Here is a 21,871-nt window from a genome sequence, read left to right as displayed (position 1 = left end):
GGCTTGCCATAGGAATGGAAGTGTTCGAAAAGATACAGATCTATTGAAAGTAATTAAGTTGGAATTGTGGAGGCGGACTTTGAAATCCCAAAGAACTAGACCCCATACTAATATCTGTAATAACTTCTCCGAAAGCTGTCCGTTCAAATGAAGCATTTAGGTTAGTCGTCGACCTTCATGAACTATGTGATTTAGACGTTTAAATGAAGCATTATGCGGTGTTGTAGCTTGTAGGAGATGTTTTGTCGACATGATATAACGTGCAACTAAAATATCGATAACATGATTTTTATTCGCAACTGAATATACATTGTTAAAGTAACATATGTTTTTATTCAAACTTCCATTGCATACATATAAGTTGCGCATGATCTATACGCATGTCTACGAAAAAGAAAACCGTAATTACTAAGAAATGGAGCCAAAGATCGATCCATCTGTTTTTATTGTTAGTTTGTCATGAAACCTTCGTCATTACCATGTTTGCAAACCCTTCCGAAGATGCTTAAGCTTACTGAATGCTGCACAATACGCACATCATAGAAATTAGAATACCTGTGTATATAAGATAGAAGTACAGTCTATACTAGAGAGACATCACCGAATTGAATATGCAGAAATCTCGATCTTTCTGAAGTCTTAGTTCATATTCAGCTGAATTTTTGCTTATCATATACTATATGATCAAGATGACAAAGTACCCCGAGTCAGTCTTCGATGGGACCGTTTTATGAAAGACGTAGGCTAAGACTGACTCATGCATGCGTGAAGAGTTTACTACGAATATTTACTGAAATCAAGTTTACGAAATTAGGGAAGAAAGCATACGTGTTACAGTTAATGTTGGGGCTGAGAGTGTAAGACATGCGAACCCCACACTGATTAGGAAGCCTAGCGGCATTCCCATAGTTTAGACCTTTCATCCGACCAGCTGCTGTTTTCATGCAATTACAAGCAGTCCTTCGGTCAGCGGTGGTTCGAGCCATGCCCTTTAGAGTCCGGACCCCTACACAGCAGTTAGGTGGTGGCGTGGGTCCGCCAGTTCCCTTTAGGTATGTCATGCATGGGGCCAAGGACTTGGTAACCCCAGGGCATGTCACTGCGGCCGAGGCGACTGCACGTGGGTTTGTCAAGGTCTGAAACACCATGCAGAGCACCATCATGCAAGCAATCTTGTCAAGAGTTGAGTTTGTCATTTCTTTTTTGTTTTGCTTGAGAAAGGATAAAATATGATGATTTGAAGTTGTTAAGAATGGGTGTGTTGGTTTTATAATGTAGAGGAGTTGGTTGTTGGTTGTTGATTGTTGATTGAAATGAATGCTCAAGGAAATTTAAATCTGTACTAAGGTGGGTTTTGGTGTGTAAAGGGAGATGTAAGATAGTTGATTTTGTAACTCTTGCAAACGTATACAAGTTTTGTTTGATTTGCATGAACATTGTGAGTTGTGACGCTGCCATTCTCACATTTGTTGCATCGTTTTGTTTTGATTTCCATCTACCTTTTCACATTTGTTTCGTAGGTAAATAAATCTATAAGGTGCCTTTTACGCCCATATATTGGGTAACGAAAAATTTCTACAAGTGTGAATGAGAAATTTCAACGAGTAGACAAACATGAAATTTTTCTCATAAATTTAACTAAAATTGGGATTTTCAGCGGCAACAAATTTACAACATATTTGTCCTTTACCATTACAAAAGAATGACTAATGTAAGGCCAAATTCCTAGATGAGTGGATGTTGCACAACTGTTGAAGAGGACCCGAGTATGCTAACTATTGGTAATGCCCGCAGTGACATATGTTGATATTAGTTTATTAAGGCGGAAGGAGTAGTTGATTACTCATCTTTTAAGAATCATTCACATAGTCGCTCTAGAGTAAACAATGATCCCAAACTAACTAGAATTCTTGATGAATTTAATCAGTGACACGAACACGAACCCAACATAACTCGATCTGTTTGTCAGGGTTTATTATTGGTTGATATTATTGGCTATGTATAATACTTAATAAAACTTTCGTAATATTATGTTGGGCACTTTGGAATCGAGACGTGAATAATTGAATATCTTCTAAAATATTTGCATTGTATTTCTTAAAAGATTAAAAAGTCACAAGTAATCTACACTATATTGGATGAAATATAAAATTTGGTTTAAAACGGGTATCTCCGTCTTAAATTTTAAGCGGTTCAAGTAAGATAAATAAGACAAATTGTCTACGAAATAACAAAAAGCACGTCTCTAGACTCTATATGTCGTTTTAATTTTAAGACAAATATTAATCATATTATTGTCATGCCGTCTTAAAAAAACCAACTATATAAAAACCTTAATAACGAACTGGGTACGGCATAGATAACATCACAACCCCATCACAACTAACTAATTCCATTTCCCCTCTTTCTCTCCCTCTTCATTCTTATAACTAACTTTCCCGCCAACCACCATTACTGAAAACTCCCCAAGAAAACTCCATTAATCGCCATGTCGGAACCTTCAGAAGAAATCGCAAACGCCATGCCTGCTGTTCCTCCCCAAGAAAACCCACCACCTGGTCCTAATTACAGCTTTTACGTAAAAATGAAACCTCTTCGCACATTGAAGCTTGCAATTGAAGATCTTCTTGATCCTACTTTCAAAGATGACCATGGGTTCGGGATCGTTGGGGCCACTACTGAAAGTCTCGTAATTTCTGTGACGAACAAGGATAAGAATGCTACTGCCGCTCTATCTCTCAAGTCTGCTGGTATGATCGAGTTTCGGAACAACGTACCGCCGCCACCATTACCAATAGTTCGACTGTGGGCTCCTTTGGATTTCATTTCTCAGGGTCTTCCTCGTAGTCTTGTTGGTGACGACGATACTGTCACTATTTTTCATGTTCAAGGAACTAATCGACTTTGCTTTGACTTTGGTAAGTTCGTCATCTATCAATTTTATGTTTATTCTTGTTTGCTTTGTTGATAAATCAGAGAAGAATTATTTTTTATTCATGTCGATCGTTCTTTCGATAAGTTATGTGAAAAAAATTATGATTTTTTTTTGGAATTTTGTTGATGTTGATCTGAATTTTGTTGAACATGAGAGTTTGTTGATATTGATCTGAATTCTGAACTAAAAAAAGATTACGATTATTAGGTCGATTCAGAAAATGGTAATTTGTCGATATTCTGCTGTTAAGTTTGGCAAAAAATAATGTTAATTTGTGCTGTTAAGTTTGGTAAGTTCGTCGTCTATCAATTTCATGTTTACGGTTGTTTTCTTTATTGAAAAATTGAAGAATTAGTTTTCTATCCAATGATTATGTGAAAAAGATTTAAGTTTTTGTTGTTTATCATAAGAAAGTTCATCGATGTTGATCTGGAATAAATGAATATTATGATGTCGATATAGAAAAATCTTAATTTGTAGATATTCTGCTGTCATTGTTTGTTGATTCGGATAAGGCTGTGTTGTTTCTTGATGATTTTCGACGAGAATGCTAGGAAATTGATTATGTGATGGGATTACCGGTTAACTATAATTAGAACAGATGTTCTTTGGTTGATCTTTGGTTGATTATGTAATTAGGTTTTTATATGGTTGGTTTCTTAATTAGTATAATAAGAACAGATGTTCTTTGGTTGATCTGTAATTAGGTTAGTAGTCTGTATGTTGCTTACTGATTTAATCAATTTAAAAAGCCGCGTTTTGTTTTCTGTTTTCGGTCAGTTTGGGTTTACTTTGAGTTTTCCGTTTTTAGTTCAGGTTCGAGTTAGGTTTGGTCGAGTCAGTTTTCTGATGTATTTTGTGCTAATCCTTAACTTTATTTGATCTGTATTCTTGTTTTGTTTCGATTTTTTTTGTTTTTGAGCAGGAACTGTACCCGCTAGTGGTTTTTGGGCTCAAATCGTCGAAATTCCTAATGCTACAATGTTTCCCCTTTTCACGGTCCTCCATGAAACTAGTGTACCTGTTAATGACATAAGGGAGATGATTGAGTGTACGCTGCAGACACGAGATCTTGGTAATGATACGGGCATACGATGTTTTCATATTAATTTGAAATAAAAAAATGGTGTCTTGATTTAGTTTGGTGCGCTTGTTTACAGTAAACATTAATTGGAAGCCAGACTTTGCAACGTTTGAGATTGGAAGCAACAAAAAATGGGAGTATGATTATAGCCAGAATGAGGTAACTACTACTCGGGTGCTTTCTCTTTTCGAACATGACTTATACATTCATCCGAGATTGAGTAAAAATGTGAACAGGTTAGAGAACCAACGGGGTTGAAAAACGGGCATACCTACCAGGCACAGTTCAATTGGAGTTATACAAGGTTGATGACGGAGGTGTCTTTATTAAGCGATAAAGTTGGCGTGAAATTTCTGACATTTCCGGAGCAGCACGTCTTGTTTCAGTTCCACATGGGAGAATTAGCTGATTTGAAGTTAATAAAGAAGGCTGTTTTGGAGGTCCCTGACAAGAACACACAAGGGGATGCATGAGATGAAGACTCTCTTCATATATACACACTGCATGCTGACTTGTTTCAGCCCGGTGACTTTGAGCTAGCTTGATGGCAATGAATCGATATAATATCTAGTTTTAGATGATTCAGGTCCAATAAAGTATAGAGTTGGATTCAGACCGAAATACATGGGTAACACTAGCCAATAGGCTCGATCACTTCATTTTTCCTTTGTTTTCAGTACGGACTACGGAGTAGAGCATTTTCCGAAAGGCTGTTAACAGGTAAAGCCTCTAACCCCAAATATTATTGCGAAGATATACATTAGACAGAACAGCATTACTCTCAAGTCTGGAATGCTTGCAAAAGAGGTCTTACGTTAATAATATTGATCTGTCACATATACCAATTCAGATAATAGTTCGCTAAAAATCTCATGAGAAAAGACATTGATCATTGTTTGGAAAACAACTTATAGGCCACATCATCCTTCACGGGTTTGTGAGTTACTCTCGGGTTTAGTTCAGAGCTATCAACTTCATCCGACTCCAAGTTCTGATTGTTATTATATCATCATTCAGGAGGTACCTTTTTTTATTTCATTCCCGAAAACACAAGTATACAAGAATACAACCCTTTTACACGTTTAAATGTTTTTCGACCGAGGCTAGTTTGTCGCATATCGGCATCCTCAATTAACCATCGCCGGTTCTCAAAATTCGCATGATTGCTTTATTTGACCTTAGCTAGGAACCGTCCGTGTGTTTTACACACATTTCTGTTCCGAGACCCTAGGATTCCGAAGACCATATATTATACACTTCAATTTGAGTCGTTCAGGAGGTCATACCTAGTCTTTTTTTTTTTTTTTTAAATGTTCCCCGTTTTTCTACCACGTATCTGGAGTTGCTCCAGGAGTTATCTTATTCGATTTTAGCTCTCAAATAACAAGTACTAACTAAATTTCACGATTATGCGATTTCTGGTCGAGGCTGCTTTATTGCATATCGGCCTCCTCAAATAACCATCGTTTCACCCCTAAATTTGTGTGGCCTCTTTATCTGGCTCGAGGAATTTTCCATTGAATTTCCAAACATTTTTTTTAGGGCCCCGGATTCTCCAAAAACCGTGTATTATACACTTCAACCTGGACCATTTGGAAGGTCATACCGAATTATGTTTTTTCACCCAGTTTTTCTACCACATATCCGGCGTCGGGAATTTCCCTATTCGATTATCCGAGTTACAGCCAATGCTTGACACGTATATGCAATAAGGACAACATGTAAGCATGACTTACAACATGATTTCATCCTATAAAACATATAACCGGTTAACAATACAAAAACGCGAATTAAAACCTCATTTTGATTAATGCCCTATTTCAACACGAGGATATGTAAACGAGTGCGGCACATCGATCACTTCCAGTGACGAAGCTAGGATAAAAGAGCAACCAGGGCCGATTTTTTTATTATTCTTTTTATATATAAATAGATAGATGTTGTATCTCAAATAAAGCTTACACTACTATTTGCGCGTTTTTAATATTTATTAGAGTTTATTTTTAGCGACGGACCTTTTTAAACTACTAGATGAGGATTACAAATTTATCTTATTTTCAAATATCGAATTATGAACTAACTATTCTCTTTAGAAAAAAAATCATTTTATAACACCTATGTGATGAAATAAATTAAATAAAAATAATATGAATAGATATATTTAAGACGATATTACAGTAACTTTGCAGACATCATTTTACAAATGAGAATAAAACGTTAGTATATTTGTAAAGAGCTTACTATAATATTCAAACCTTTCCCCAATAAAAATAATTGTTTACAAAATTACAATAATAAATAAGAGTATAAAATTGGATATTACTAAAACAATGTCAGTCTTGCTAAAGTCGAAAACGCCTAGATTCATTTTTTTTTTTGTAACGAGGGAACCCGCAGCCGCTACCTTTAGTGCGCACTGGGTAAATCCGCGGGTGTACGTGATAGTCTGCAAACCACGTATACCAGGTAAACCACCCAATGGTGACAGACTCGAAGTCTATACGGCTAGATTCATTTTATGTAAGTAATTTGATAAACTTACTAAAAACTAAAATAGAAAGTTTAATAAAGTGAAATTATGATTTAAAAAAAAACTGGAATATTTAAAAATTGGGTTATGATAAATATACAACCCAATGAGTTGTATTTAAGAAACTAAAAAAGGAAATAAACACTTAATATATGCATTAATTACATTGATTCATGTGTAATTTATTCTCTAATTTTTAAATTAATAACAAATTTGGAAGGGTATTAAATGGTTAAATAGGTTGTATATAAAATTTCCCAAATTTGTTTACCTATCTTATTTTGGTGTTTTTCAGTCAATTGTTGACTTTTATATTTTAAAAATGTCTTTGATGGATAATTTCTTCTTCCAAACTCAATCTGATCCACTTGTCATCTACTCCCCTCAGTAATTTACATGATGTTCCCATCTAACTTTGACCTTTTACGATTTTCTAGGTGACATTATTATTTTCGTAAAAAAATATTTTTATGAAATATTTCTTTGTAATAAATGCAATTATGTTTATATCTTATCATAACTTTTTATAACTTTTTTAATATCTATGACCAATGTTTACAAACTCTGACCTTAAAAAGTCAAATGGGAAAATCATTTAATTACGGATGGAGTAATAATTAATTTCTCCTATTTCCTTAATTTTTGTGTTAAAGTCAAAGATAAATAAATAACGAAAAAGGTGGGAGCACGAACATACTATTCATTACTTGATCGTGAGAGTGGCTAGTTTGTTGCATTGATCAAGCATGACAAATTGATTCGAATAACTCGGTGACCGATAAGAATCGAGTTACTTTTGGATCATAACCCTATAAGGGAAATGTTATATACAACTCAATGGGTTGTATTTAAACATTTAATACCCTTCCAAATTTGGTATTAATTTAGAAATTAGAGAATAAATTACACATAAATTAATGTAATTAATGCATATATTAAGTGTTTATTTCCTTTTTTAGTTTCTTAAATACAACCCAAATCGAGATTGAAAGAGTAATATAAAAGCAACATTTATTGATAAGAATGGTAGCAGTTTTACATATATTACATTACATAATAAATGGATAAATAGAGAGTATTATATTACAGGATAATGATATAGAATCTCAGTAAGAACACTAATCGGTCTTCACACCATCCACGGTAATAAATCTGTAAAGCTCATATATTAACCTCTTTAGTTCACCCTGAAACATTAGACAACACATGAACGTAGCAGTCAATCAGATATTAAATTGATTAGTAACAAATAAAATATTCAATTCCATGACTAGCTAATAATTACTACTCTATTAATTACATATACAGTTTAAAAACAAGCGAAATAAGTCATTTAAATTAGAGTTTTGAAACAATTTTAAGAAAAAAATCCAAATTAAGTGAGTAGTTTTAGCAAAAAAAAATTCAAAAGGGAGTAACTTTAAATATGTGAATTTCAAAAGGGAGTAAAATCTAATTTGTTCTTTAACCCAGAGATAGTCATATGTTTACGTAGCTTATTGTCAATTATGTAATCCTAGCCAAAACTTTATTTTATTTATAAGCTTATATTTGTGATTTTTTTTAAATCTTCACGACGACCTTACTCCTTTAATTTGTTCGAGTTGTAAAGTTTAAACTTGTAATGTCGAGCTTGTGTTGATTATAGACAATCGGATGAACCTCTACTATTGGGTTAAGACCTCATCACAATCCCGGTTATACATACTATTCTAATCCAATTAGTTCCAAATACACAACAACAACAACAACAACAACAACAACAACAACAACAACAAAGTGTGAAACCATACTTTGAGCAATCAGTGTTGGGGCTAATAGCATAAGAAATGGTGACACCACAGTCACCAGGAAGGTCAGCTGCCCTTTTAGTATCAAGACCGGTCATTGAAGAAGCCGCTGTTTTCAGACATCCACACGCGGTTTTTTTGTCTTCAAGGGTTGTAGCCAAGCCTTTAAGAGTGGTTACCCCGGTGCAACAAGCTGTTGACGGGCTCGTACCAGTACCCTTAAGGTACGTGACACATTGTGCAATGTTTTTGGTCACTGTGCCACAAGTTAAGGCTGCCTCGGCTCGTGGTGCCACTAGCACCATCGACACCAAAATGGCACAAGCAAACTTGAGTAGAGCAACGCGAGCCATTAAATTGATTGTCGGAGAGACGTAAATTAATTATGTGTGACAAGAATGTTATTCAATAGGTAGAAACTTAATTTGTATTATGGTGACAATGATGTAAGATATGTTCCTAGTTGGCTCTATTTATAGAGATCTTTAGGAGATTTGGACTGTATTCTTATTTAAGACGCGTATATCAATTTAAACTTAAAACGGGTTAAGTATTATGAGTAAGACAAAAACAAAATGTATAGGAAAAAAGTAAAAGATTTGTCTTATATGCTTAAATGGGATGCTATTTGACCCATTTTAATGTTAAGACCGATATCTGCGTCTTAAGGGAAACTAGCCGGTGATTTAGTTTGACTAATTGGGGTTTAGCACAAGAAATGGAAATAGTTGGTAGTTTCTTGTGTTATATTTGTGTTGTGTTGTACCATTGGATCATGGCTAAGATTGATGTATTAAGGTTTCGTGATACATTGTGTTTGATCTAATGGCTGAATTACGGCCTTGTTTTGGTACCATTTCCTTGTTACTTGCCCAAATGGTCAAAATGCTGGCACTACGTTATTCATCTATTACTTCATAGCATTTTCTCCCTGTGTTTCACAAATTCAATTGACTTGTTTGTTTGTTTTATTTTTTTTACTAACACTAGGATCGATACGGAAATGGTACACTGATTATAAACCGTTATATTTGAACGAATTCAAATCAAATTGAACTGGTATAGACAACTTTGGACTCAAATATGACTCACGGTGTAATAAAACGTGAAAATGGGTTTGGGCTTTACACAAAGGAAAGAAAAATGGATAGCTGGGTTTGGTATTCAGGGTAAGATTATGATAAATATTGTGTGAGTATAAAATATGAAATATTATTATTATCTTACGAATAAGTTAGTATATTCTAGATCTAGAGTTATTAAACCTTAAGTATGAGTTAGTACTATAAATAAGGTCTTATGTATTTATACCATAACCAGGGGCGGCTATGACCAGGTGCGGGCTGAGCGCCCGAACTGGGCCTCCAAATTTTTGGGCCTCGTGTTCGTATAAATTATGAAAACATTAGTCATATATACATAATAATCTCCATGTATATTAGCAGAAGTGTGATAGCGCATTGGTGAAAACATGTTTCAATTGTCCAAGCCACCCGAGTTCGATCCTTGCCTTAATTATTTTATTTATTTTCTCAAATTTTGAGGGCCTCCGTTTTCATTTTGCAACGTTTACGAAATACTCTCCTCTTATAAAATCTGTCATAGACACATGCAAGGTTCCATCCTGATTCAGTTAGCCAAATTTATGTTAATGGCGATTAAAATGGAAATAATTATCGAGAGAAGGAGATGAACAACTTTGAGGAATTGAGGAAGAAAATTTTGTAAATCTTGAACCCAGACGTCATGATGCCTGTTTACGTCGTGCTAGTTCGATGACCCGCAAGCTGAAGTTCCATCAATATTATAGGATGTTGTATACTCAAATACTCCATACTCCATACTCCATACTCCATAACTCCATAGTAAATAGTACTCCGTAGAGCTTTCAGCTTTACCAACGGTAGGATGACAGTGGTATTTGGGCGATTTGGCCCACAAAATTGCAAACGCAAACAATATTATTAGGTGAATTTACAGTTCTCGGCCCATGAACACCTTGCAAACCTCTTAACACCCTTATTTTCCCAATCGTCCTCGACTCATCGACACGTTACTCCGAATCGTCGACAATATTTAATGAACTTCCCAAATTGGGCCACCTAAGTCCTAACTCAAACAAATCAATAAAACTATACCCAACTACAATAGATGAGTAACATTACAACTCAAAAACATGAATAAAACTATTCACAGACAATTTAATCGACCAAACAAAACTAACTAATATCGAATAACAAATAATTGAAGAAACTTAGATTTGATTCACAAATCGGAAACCGATTAAACTAATCGACGTAAAACGAATCATTTTTTTTTTTTAAATTATAACAATGAATTTCTAAGTGAAACACGTTAAACTAATTGACGTACAACGGATCGATTTTAAAAAAACGACGAATTACTAATCGTGACAATGTAACTAATCGACGTAAAACTAACCAATTTGTTTTAAAAAAAAATAATATGTTCGGATGAGGACCATACACGTCCACACCTAGAGTTAGACGTGGGCCATACACGTCCAACCTTAGGTTTGGACGTGTATGTTCCTGTAGACACCTCGTTTCTGCACCTCCCGCCAAACACCTAGTGATGATTGGGCCGCATGTTTAGCATATGTCGCGATTTCATGACGTTTAGTAAATCGGTTAATAAAAGGTAACTCGTACACTTGTATATACCCCTTGGTCGTCATCTACGCGCCGATATGGTCGTTTTGACAGTAATTAGAGTTCATTTGGAGTCTGAGTCAAAAACCGTTTCCATTTTCTAAACCGTCTTAAATCCGACTCGGAATATTCTGGAATTTTCCGGAGTAATATTTCTAAATTTTATCTATTATCACGAAAATATCTACCTTGCGGAATAAGGAAGCCTACATCTTCCCCAATTCCTAAAACCAACCGCGTAAATCTTTCTTGCTGAGGAGGACACTGCCCAAGAGAAAACGCATCAGGTACTGCGCCTCTTGGAAAGGTCGCAGTTCCTGCTGCGCCTCTTCCTGTGCTGCTTTTTCTCCAGTTTCCGGATTTTCTCCGGATTTCTTTGCTAATCCTACTTTTTTCATAATTCATCCACGTGATTAGTATAAATAGAGGCCTCCACCTCACATATTTCTCACGCGAGTGTTCGCCCTTCTCTTCTCCCTTTGCATTCTAAGACCGCGCTCTTGCTTTTCGGCGCCTACGTGCTTGATCAATTCAACCACGTAAGCTCAGATCATTCTGAGTACCAGTAACGTTTGCATGCCCGACCAATTTGAGCACTACACTCTAATCAACTCAATCAATTTGTTTTAAAATCCTTTTTCAAGGGCACTTTCATATTTGCATAAATTGAGTCGAGTTACCACTAAAAGTCGATTTAGTTAAATCTCGCGAGGTTAACATGTAAGTCTGAGGGTGTAAAATCCCATCATAATTATGTATTTATTTTCTGTATTTGTTTTGTAAGAATTTATGTCATAAGCATGCTTAAAACCGTCTTCAAAAACAGAGTTTTAAAACCCTTTGACGGAACAGCAGAGAGACACCGTCGAGGAGAAACACAACAACTGTTGCGCCTCCTGTAATAATCCCAGCACTTGTTCCGCCTATTCCAAAGGCTGCCTAGCCGTTGTTGCACTTCTTCTTCTTCTTCCTCGTGCTTCTTCGTTACTTCGTTCAAGGTCTTTTCTCGTCTTATTTCTTATTTTCTTCAAGTTTTCACCTTTTCCAGTTTCTTAATTTATTTTATAAAATCCTTTTCAATAATTTTCGACTTAAATCCCTTATAATTCGATATTCGTGGGTTTTCGTCACTAATTCAAACTCGGATTTTATAGGTTCGATTCTTCCATATCGAGTCTTTAGAATTTGTCTTTTGTACATAAACATGATAAAGCACTTCTATTCGAGTCGTATATCAATAATCAATGTAAATTAACCAATGAATAATAACTAACCCACGGGTCTGACTTTCACAGTTAGAATCCAGCTCAAGAACAGTCGCATTAAGTGATGCGCCTCTTCTAGAGGACGCAATTGTTGCTGCGTCTATTCTGGGTTGGTTTCTGTCTCTGAACTCTTTCTCGTTTTGACGTAGACTTTCTAATTAGGTTTTTAATCGACTATTATTCATATTATCACCATAATTTTACATATTTTCCATAATTCGGCATATTTTCCATATAATTCATATTTTCCATATTTTCCATTTTATTTTTATTTCTTTATTTTTATTTTCCTAATTATTTTATTTCCTTATTTTTTCCAATTTTCTTATTTTTTCCAATTTCCTTGTTCTTTCAATTTCCTATTTTCTTTTAATTTCCTTATATCTTTTTCTTTTATCTTTTTTTTTTATTTCTCTCCTAAAATCTTTTGGCATGTTTATGGCATAGATCGTTTGTCACTTATAATTTCATTATAATTTGTAATATTTCATATTTATCTTGTATGATTTATTTGCTTGGCATATTCACATGTAATCTATCTAAATATTCTAACTTCGATTTAATTGAGTGCTAAATTATTTGTCAACCGACATAGTCTAATCTCACATGCTAGGATTAATCCATGTTTGTTGCATTATGTCACGGTCCGGTACTTTTGCCGGATCGTGGCGCGCACCCTTGCCCGTCTCAAGGCAAGATGCAAGCGACAAGGATCTTCGTACTAGTGAGGGATCGCCCACTAGCACGATACTCGGGTCTCGGGTGTGAGTGGGGATCCTAGTGTCGATCCCACAAACACGGCTTGTTAGAAAAGTGAAGGCAAAGAGTCGTTCACAACAAAGCAACAACAAGCAATACGAAGGTACAAGGTAGGAAGTAGATTTTCATTCACTAGTACTCCCTAAAGAGGGAAATTTGATATTTACATCCTGGTAGCAAGAGACATTGAAATTACAAGTTTAGTGTAGAATAGCGATATACCTATTTATGGAAAGAAAAGCTATTCTAAAACTATGCTAGACTAAGAAATTACTTACTACAAATGTACAATGGAAATGAAATTACATAAGCATAAATAAATCTAAGGGTTTAAGTGTGCGGATCGTCACACTCTCCCCCACCTAATCTGTTGCCGCCCTCGGCAACACAAAAATCTTGAATGGTGCTTCAGTGAGACATCCTCGGTGAGCTCGGTCTGTCCATGCAGTGTTGGGGATTGGCTTGTACAACTCGGCTTGAATGTGCGCTTCGTCCCAAACAATGACTGGCCTCTTCGTCCCTTCAAGGATAGGCTGGAGTTCCTTGACATAGAAGCTGCCGAATATCATGTTCTCCAAGTCCACCATGTGCTCCTTGTCTCTCGGGAAAGTCCACTTTGCCGTTGCTTGAAAAGACCTCGACTACTACAAAAATGATCAAAGATGTCAATTACTCATTTATAAATGCTACATATATAAGTTTGCAGAAATTCAGAACAAAGGCCCTTAGCATATACCAAAACAATGAAACAAGCTTGACAATATGACACAGTTTCATCTTGTTCAACTTATTCAGTAGCTCGGGAACAGATTAAAGAAGGTGCGCGCATATTGAAATCTCCCTTACGCAGAAAACTGAGTTCAAGTATCAAAACTGGATTTGGAGTCCATTACAATATTGATTTCATGAAACCCATTTAAGCCGCAGTAACTAGACCATGAAATAAGGATTAACCATGAAATTCGCTAACGGTTTAGCTCAAATCGATTAAAATGATTCATCTCCCAATTGAAATGAAGTTTAATTTAAAAACATAACCCTAATACTTAATTGTACCCTAATAGATAAAATAATTGAATCCATAAACCCTAAATGATAAAAATAACCTAAATTCAATTATAAACCGAAATCAAATGAGGCAAAACAAAGCATTTTAGAAAAAAAAATTGATAAAAACCAACCTGATTGAGAATTGCGATCTGGCCGTTGACGAGGTGCTTCCGGAAGTAACAAGGTGAGTCGCAAAGTTGGCTACCGCGTCACCTACCTCCGTTCTGCGTCGAGATGAGGACCAATTGTAACACCCCCATACTCCAAGTGCCTTACCAGGACCACTCAGGTATAAGGATACTACCATCTCGGTTGCCCGAGGTACTGAATATCATAAGACAATAAAGAAACGTACTTTTAAAGTAATTATAGATTAAGTGATTACATGTTCACCAAAACTAATAAAAGGAATTACAAGGTTCTCATATGGTCTACAGCTAAAACTATCAAAGCTACTAGACTTCGTCTGACACAGCGGAAGACTTCTAACTGCCACGTGATGACTCATCCCAGCTATCCCATACGCGTCATATCACACCTGCTCAATAACTGCTCACCACCCCCGAATGGATCACCACAGTTTTTAAAACATTTAAACGGGGTCAGTACTAATCACACAATTCAATACATATATCAACAATAAGACAAACAGACAGCTTAACTGTCACACACACACAACCAACCAACTCCAATCATCTCAATCACTGACTGTCCACTGGACCAGCCCTGCCAGTGGGGGACCGCAGCCGTTCCCACCTAAGCCCCGCTCATCATACGAGCGATAACCCTGTCCCATTAATGTGCACATCCCCTTCCGTGGCGGGTTCCACGAAGGGCGAAACTAGGGCGTGAAGTCACTCCCGCAAGTGACCCCACTCAGCCGAGAACGCATCTCGAGAGCCATAGACAACCAATCACAATCACAATCACAATCACAATCACAATCACAATCATCATATCAAACAACTAACTACAGCACATCACCAATATCCCATTATGGGACTAATACTGAGTAGGAAATCCTACCTGATATGCACACAATCAGACGGTCTCTACTGCTGAGCCAAAAAGCCTCTTCTATGAACCCTCCTCCTATCATACAACACATAAGAGCTACCAAATCACATACTACACATAAAACCCCCAAATCTCTAAATTAGGGTTTAACCACAACAAAGGAAAGACAATAAAAAGGACACGTAGATCTTACCCTCGACGCAAGGAACTCAACGGCATAAACAACAACAAGAACGACCGTCGAACTCCGGAATTGCTAAGAATGCGATTAGGAAGATGAACTGGTTGCTTTCTCTCTTAAACCGGGTTTTAGGTTTTGTAAAAGTGATTTAAAACAATGACGACTATGTTTAAATACCTTAATCGCATAATTAACAAAACCCGAGAAAACTCCCCAGTAAAACCTGGACACTCGATCGAGTACCCAAGGTACTCGATCGAGTACCCCTTACTCGATCGAGTACCCCGACTACTCGATCGAGTACCCAACAGGTCAGAAACTATTTTATCTCGCAACTTACCCTTACTCGACAGAGTAAGGGCTACTCGATAGAGTACCCCAAGACTTATAAATACGAAGTATTACAGTCTTCCCTCCTTAAAAGGAACTTCGTCCCCGAAGTTCAACCCATACATAAAAAAAAGAACAACCACACTGACTCGACCAAGACACAACAACTTAGCTATGGACTCAAGAACTCGACCGAACATAGAACGTGAACTCTTAACACCCACTTCACCAACTATGTTTACTTCCACAACATGACTCACTATACCGTATCTACCACATATATATCTCTCACGATACCAACTTCATACATAACCAACTACCATCCTCTAATGCTGCTAGCTCCATAATATTATCAACTATCAAATCCAATACCAAGACACTCATAGACATCAAACGGGATGTTACATTCTACCACCCTTAAAAGGAACTTCGTCCTCGAAGTTTACTCACACTCGTAACCTCATCATCCAACTGTCAACACTAGAGAAATATTCTCACACTCTTAAACATCACGCTACTACAAGCACGGTCATGACCTTTAATAAAATCACCCACAACACGAATCGATCTTTTATTCTACATCAAGACTCAACTTCCGAATATATTACCATATGTACAACCATCAAAATCTGTTTTATCGCATCCTACTCCTCTTAAGACAAATGTTACGTCCTCGTAACTCACTAATACCAAACCATATCTATATCTCATTACCCTCTGTACCACCACAAAGCAAAGATAACCGTCTATAAACCAAACACTCACCATTCTTATATCCAAGGCTCCCATACATAAACATTTCCCATTCCTCAACTCATTCGGCATCGCACCTAACCTATACCATAAACTCGTAGCAAATCACCATACCCACTCTTCATTATTACTTTGCCAAACAACATACCTCTCTATGTAAGGCACTTATCTCCCCGAAGCATAACTCACGATCCGCACTCGTTACGTACACGCACACTAGATCCTCAAGTTCTTTCTTTCATTACCGCAAAATTCATACACAACTTAACATGACACTAATTTCCCCAACACCCTACACTCACTGTCTCAACAAAAGATTATGAACTACCTGCCGCTTTCAGCTCATTACAACACATGTTCCACGAATCATTTTCCATTACCATGTCTACCGATGTCTCATCAGAAAACAAGATCAAAATTACCGTAACAACCTCTCACAACCGTGTCCCATCAACAGATTATCGCTATCCCATGACAACAACGAAACATATACAACTCTATTTCACATCATACTCTACCTCATCCCCAACTTAACTCGGTAAAGAAAACATGAATAAGCAAGACAACCGTCTATCAAAGACAAACCGACACTCGCAGAGAGCAACATCAAACAAAACAACAATCTATGTATAACTGGTATGTACTTTCAAAACCCGAATCATAATCATCCCGCCTACTCCACCACAACCGGTGACGGCATCACAACACCGCCACCAACAGCCCCACCGTAGTGCGAAAATACCCGCATCACAAAGATATGTACCGTGTCCGGATCGCCACCCGAGGCACCATAACCACACCGATAGACATCACAACCGCATACAATTCCCATAAACACTGACTTAGCATAACTTCTCAGACAAGAAAAAAAACTTACTCAAATCCACTTTATTAAATCACCACGCAACATATTATATGGATAAACAGATAAGCATCTCATGAACATCCTCTCTCGCCATTTTCCTAATACACATGTGTTATCAATACACATAAAATTATAACTAGCCATGTCAAATCAATCAAATTATTACCTTTTTGGATATCATTAAATTAAATTACCGTGTCCAACATATATATTACCGAACATTCATAAAACAATTTTATAATTATCACACCATACCACTTCTTGTGAGGTCAGAACCTCACACAAACATTTACACTTATCATAGACCCGTAATCACAACCCACTAGTCAATCCCGACCACGTAAGTTACCACTCGATCACGGTTACACCGCCGCCCGAGTTTAACTCATATGCCCCTCATAACATATTCCCCCATTCGCACAACCATCACTTCCTGCCAAATATAACCATACCTTCACTATTCAACTAATAGCGTCCGCCTCATCTAACCACATCTTATGCCCTCTCACAATCATACACAACAATCACCCTACCAAATCAACTTCTTTAGAATTGCTACCTTTCTAATATTTCATCACTCTTAACCATTAGTGATACACCACAATGCCACCGCTCAGTATATCAAATCTCTTACACTCATATTAAAATAACATGGTTTTTCTCCTATTTTTGGGTAACATTGCAAATAACGAACATCAAACCCATCCACAAAATTACCTCAACATCATTCCTAATGCTATCCTATTTGTATTGTCATCCAACTCTCCACCAAATATCTCGTATCGTGCCAATACTCCACCAACTTCTTACTCCCTTAATTCCTCGAAACTCATTACCAATCATGTTGCCCTAAAACTCCTATATAACCTTTAGCTAACATCCTCGTGATACCATCACATATTTCGATGATTTCTTATCTTTATATCACATAGCTCCGGTGAACATTTTCCTCAACTTACTTTTATCCTTCTTTTCTCTTTACACTCAATAATACCAATTAATAGTTCAACTCCTTATTCCTTCTAGTGACTCTTTAGAAATCGGTTACCCCTTCGTTGCTCCAAAACTCGAATTCCATTATTTTCTACCGACATCATCTCACTCTTTCTTACCATGGATCTTCTCTTATTATGCTATCACTCATACTTGCCACTAATCTATTCATAGAACCAACGTTTAATGTTCAAACAATTGCATCTCCCTTTTTACATCTCTAGAAGTCCGAATTCATTTAATACCGTTAATTACCCAAGGAAATCACACAGTAGTTTCATCTTTTAATAAACCAAACCTCCCAAACTCACTCACTGTCTACAAATACACCTCGCGACATGTCTCCACAAAGTTCACTATATATTACTCTTCTCAACCCCTTTAAACGAACTTTCACTACATAAATCCATAACCCACACGACTCCTAACCATTTCCCTCCTTAACTCTTTACACATCTCAAGCTGCCACTATCCACATTCTTACTTTCAATCTTTTCATTCTCACGTTCATTATACTCACATCATCCCTTGCCCACATTCACCTACTTTTACATTACTCAACACACAATCATATCACTCATCCCGTCTCACAAAACGTGCGCCATGCCTCAATAAACTATACCAATCTTCCTTTTCTTTTTCCACCATCTATCATAATCACATATAACTCATGTCCTCCCCACCGAACTCATACTCATCATAGTGCCACTCTTTACATCATAAGATTGGGTAACTTACGCTTCAGGACCAACACATACGTAAAACAATGCATAAAGAAGTAATACAACTCCTTTGAATTAAACATAATATGCAACGAATGTCAAAAGATAAACATATGACCCGAAACACGCATATGACCTGCACAGACCCCCACTCGATCGAGTACCAGAACCTACTCGATCGAGTTGAGGCTACTCGATCGAGTGCCCAACATGCTCGATCGAGTGCCCCGACTCCAGAACCCAAACAGACCTTCTGATCTCTGACTTACTCGACCGAGTAGCCTGGCTACTCGATCGAGTGACCCCATACTCGATCGAGTGCCCGAGGTACTCGATCGAGTGCCCAAAAACACGATTCTGGTCAAAATAACGACAAATACCCACTCGATCGAATCAAACCCACTCGATCGAGTCATGCAGACTCGTGAATACTACCCGAATGTTATCTCACATACCCTAACGTACTATGCATTCATTATTATTTCAACATTATGATTACAACTACGCATTCAAATCTGCGCGACTCCTCATACAATTAACAAAATAATCTACTTCGTGTTATCAAGTGCCACGTTATAAACAACCATCATGCTTTTCATCCAATTCGTTATATAAAACACATATCATTGAACCTCTATTCTTCATGTTACTACTTACCAAGAGCCAAACATTACCATCTATCATGCTCATATAACATTCAACTTTCAATCATATATTACCCGCATGTTTTAAATTTTCATAACTTTTCATAACACAAACCACACCCATACACTTCAAATCCTATTTCCATGTTGCTAATACAACAACATCACAAATCCACTTCATTACATAAACACTTTCATAATCAAGAAATTCATATCCTTACGAAATTGCCACTTCATCTTTTCCAATCAGTTCATCTAGTTCAATCACATACTTCATCTAACAAGCGCATATGATACGATAGTAGACAATTATACGAACTTAATATATAGCTTTTCGCAAACAAAACTACGAAAACAAATCTTATCACACCCCCTAACCACATGTTATTAGGATTGCCTCATTATAAATCATTCGTCCTGCAACATCACTATTCATCACACATCATCATATACGAACTACTTTCTTTTCCTACCACATCATTCATCATTCTCATATACCTTTTCAACGATTCCAACCAACATGTAAACCAACTATCATGAAACATGCTTTCGACAAACCATACACAGCACAATTAACATACACGTCGCACATATACACACGGACTCCACGTTCCCATACCATGTGACTGGCTTAAGTATCATGGGGCCAAGATTTTGAAGTGAGGGCGCCTACTCACCCAAAACCTAGCATCAACCGGGGCTCCCATTACACATACACCAGGTTCATTTTATTAGACTCCCTATGTTCATTATGTTCATTTGTTACAGGTTTCAAAATCGTCGCTCTGATACCATTTGTAACACCCCCATACTCCAAGTGCCTTACCAGGACCACTCAGGTATAAGGATACTACCATCTCGGTTGCCCGAGGTACTGAATATCATAAGACAATAAAGAAACGTACTTTTAAAGTAATTATAGATTAAGTGATTACATGTTCACCAAAACTAATAAAAGGAATTACAAGGTTCTCATATGGTCTACAGCTAAAACTATCAAAGCTACTAGACTTCGTCGACACAAATGAAGACTTCTAACTGCCACGTGATGACTCATCCCAGCTATCCCATACGCGTCATATCACACCTGCTCAATAACTGCTCACCACCCCCGAATGGATCACCACAGTTTTTAAAACATTTAAACGGGGTCAGTACTAATCACACAATTCAATACATATATCAACAATAAGACAAACAGACAGCTTAACTGTCACACACACACAACCAACCAACTCCAATCATCTCAATCACTGACTGTCCACTGGACCAGCCCTGCCAGTGGGGGACCGCAGCCGTTCCCACCTAAGCCCCGCTCATCATACGAGCGATAACCCTGTCCCATTAATGTGCACATCCCCTTCCGTGGCGGGTTCCATGAAGGGCGAAACTAGGGCGTGAAGTCACTCCCGCAAGTGACCCCACTCAGCCGAGAACGCATCTCGAGAGCCATAGACAACCAATCACAATCACAATCACAATCACAATCACAATCACAATCACAATCATCATATCAAACAACTAACTACAGCACATCACCAATATCCCATTATGGGACTAATACTGAGTAGGAAATCCTACCTGATATGCACACAATCAGACGGTCTCTACTGCTGAGCCAAAAAGCCTCTTCTATGAACCCTCCTCCTATCATACAACACATAAGAGCTACCAAATCACATACTACACATAAAACCCCCAAATCTCTAAATTAGGGTTTAACCACAACAAAGGAAAGACAATAAAAAGGACACGTAGATCTTACCCTCGACGCAAGGAACTCAACGGCATAAACAACAACAAGAACTGACCGTCTGAACTCCGGGAATTGCTAAGAATGCGATTAGGAAGATGAACTGGTTGCTTTCTCTCTTAAACAGGGTTTTAGGTTTTGTAAAAGTGATTTAAAACAATGACGACTATGTTTAAATACCTTAATCGCATAATTAACAAAACCCGAGAAAACTCCCCGTAAAACCGGACACTCGATCGAGTACCCAAGGTACTCGATCGAGTACCCCCTTACTCGATCGAGTACCCCAGCTACTCGATCGAGTACCCAACAGGTCAGAAACTATTTTATCTCGCAACTTACCCTTACTCGACAGAGTAAGGGCTACTCGATAGAGTACCCCAAGACTTATAAATACGAAGTATTACAGTCTTCCCTCCTTAAAAGGAACTTCGTCCCCGAAGTTCAACCCATACATAAAAAAAAGAACAACCACACTGACTCGACCAAGACACAACAACTTAGCTATGGACTCAAGAACTCGACCGA

At 37.2% G+C, this 21,871-nt stretch overlaps 3 protein-coding genes across 3 annotated transcripts; 1 reads left to right on the top strand and 2 right to left on the bottom strand.

Moving 5' to 3' along the window:
• Positions 1 to 449: 449 nt before the first annotated feature.
• LOC141648973 (non-specific lipid-transfer protein-like) lies at positions 450 to 1,196 on the bottom strand. The gene is made up of 2 exons (XM_074457679.1): positions 829 to 1,196; positions 450 to 555 (listed from the first exon to the last, which is right to left on the bottom strand). The coding sequence occupies exons 1-2, from the start codon at positions 1,194 to 1,196 to the stop codon at positions 450 to 452; spliced, it is 474 nt and encodes a 157-aa protein (XP_074313780.1).
• Positions 1,197 to 2,355: 1,159 nt separating this feature from the next.
• Positions 2,356 to 4,519, top strand: LOC141646053 (uncharacterized). The gene is made up of 4 exons (XM_074454143.1): positions 2,356 to 2,918; positions 3,861 to 4,010; positions 4,096 to 4,178; positions 4,256 to 4,519. Exons 1-4 carry the CDS (start codon positions 2,489 to 2,491, stop codon positions 4,490 to 4,492), a joined length of 900 nt encoding a protein of 299 aa, XP_074310244.1. The 5' UTR covers positions 2,356 to 2,488; the 3' UTR covers positions 4,493 to 4,519.
• A 3,015-nt stretch (positions 4,520 to 7,534) lies between these two features.
• On the bottom strand, positions 7,535 to 8,769 carry LOC141646052 (non-specific lipid-transfer protein Lac s 1-like). Its single transcript, XM_074454142.1, has 2 exons — positions 8,343 to 8,769; positions 7,535 to 7,736 (listed from the first exon to the last, which is right to left on the bottom strand). Exons 1-2 carry the CDS (start codon positions 8,690 to 8,692, stop codon positions 7,727 to 7,729), a joined length of 360 nt encoding a protein of 119 aa, XP_074310243.1. The 5' UTR covers positions 8,693 to 8,769; the 3' UTR covers positions 7,535 to 7,726.
• Positions 8,770 to 21,871: the final 13,102 nt, after the last annotated feature.

Source organism: Silene latifolia, chromosome 3 (genome assembly GCF_048544455.1).
Source record: "Silene latifolia isolate original U9 population chromosome 3, ASM4854445v1, whole genome shotgun sequence".
NCBI lineage: Eukaryota > Viridiplantae > Streptophyta > Magnoliopsida > Caryophyllales > Caryophyllaceae > Silene > Silene latifolia.
Note: the sequence above shows the minus strand (reverse complement) of the source record. Positions and strands in the feature narration are given on the sequence as shown.

What these genes read in the sequence shown, in the direction of transcription:
- LOC141646052 (XM_074454142.1), bottom strand. Translation starts at nt 8,692, where the DNA reads ATGGCTCGCGTTGCTCTACTCAAGTTTGCTTGTGCCATTTTGGTGTCG.
- LOC141646053 (XM_074454143.1), top strand. Translation starts at nt 2,489, where the DNA reads ATGTCGGAACCTTCAGAAGAAATCGCAAACGCCATGCCTGCTGTTCCT. An exon ending in TCGACTTTGCTTTGACTTTG is followed by an intron (nt 2,919 to 3,860) that starts GTAAGTTCGTCA and finishes GTTTTTGAGCAG; the next exon opens with GAACTGTACCCGCTAGTGGT. An exon ending in ATGATTATAGCCAGAATGAG is followed by an intron (nt 4,179 to 4,255) that starts GTAACTACTACT and finishes AAATGTGAACAG; the next exon opens with GTTAGAGAACCAACGGGGTT.
- LOC141648973 (XM_074457679.1), bottom strand. Translation starts at nt 1,196, where the DNA reads ATGACAAACTCAACTCTTGACAAGATTGCTTGCATGATGGTGCTCTGC. An exon ending in CCCAACATTAACTGTAACAC is followed by an intron (nt 556 to 828) that starts GTATGCTTTCTT and finishes TTATATACACAG; the next exon opens with GTATTCTAATTTCTATGATG.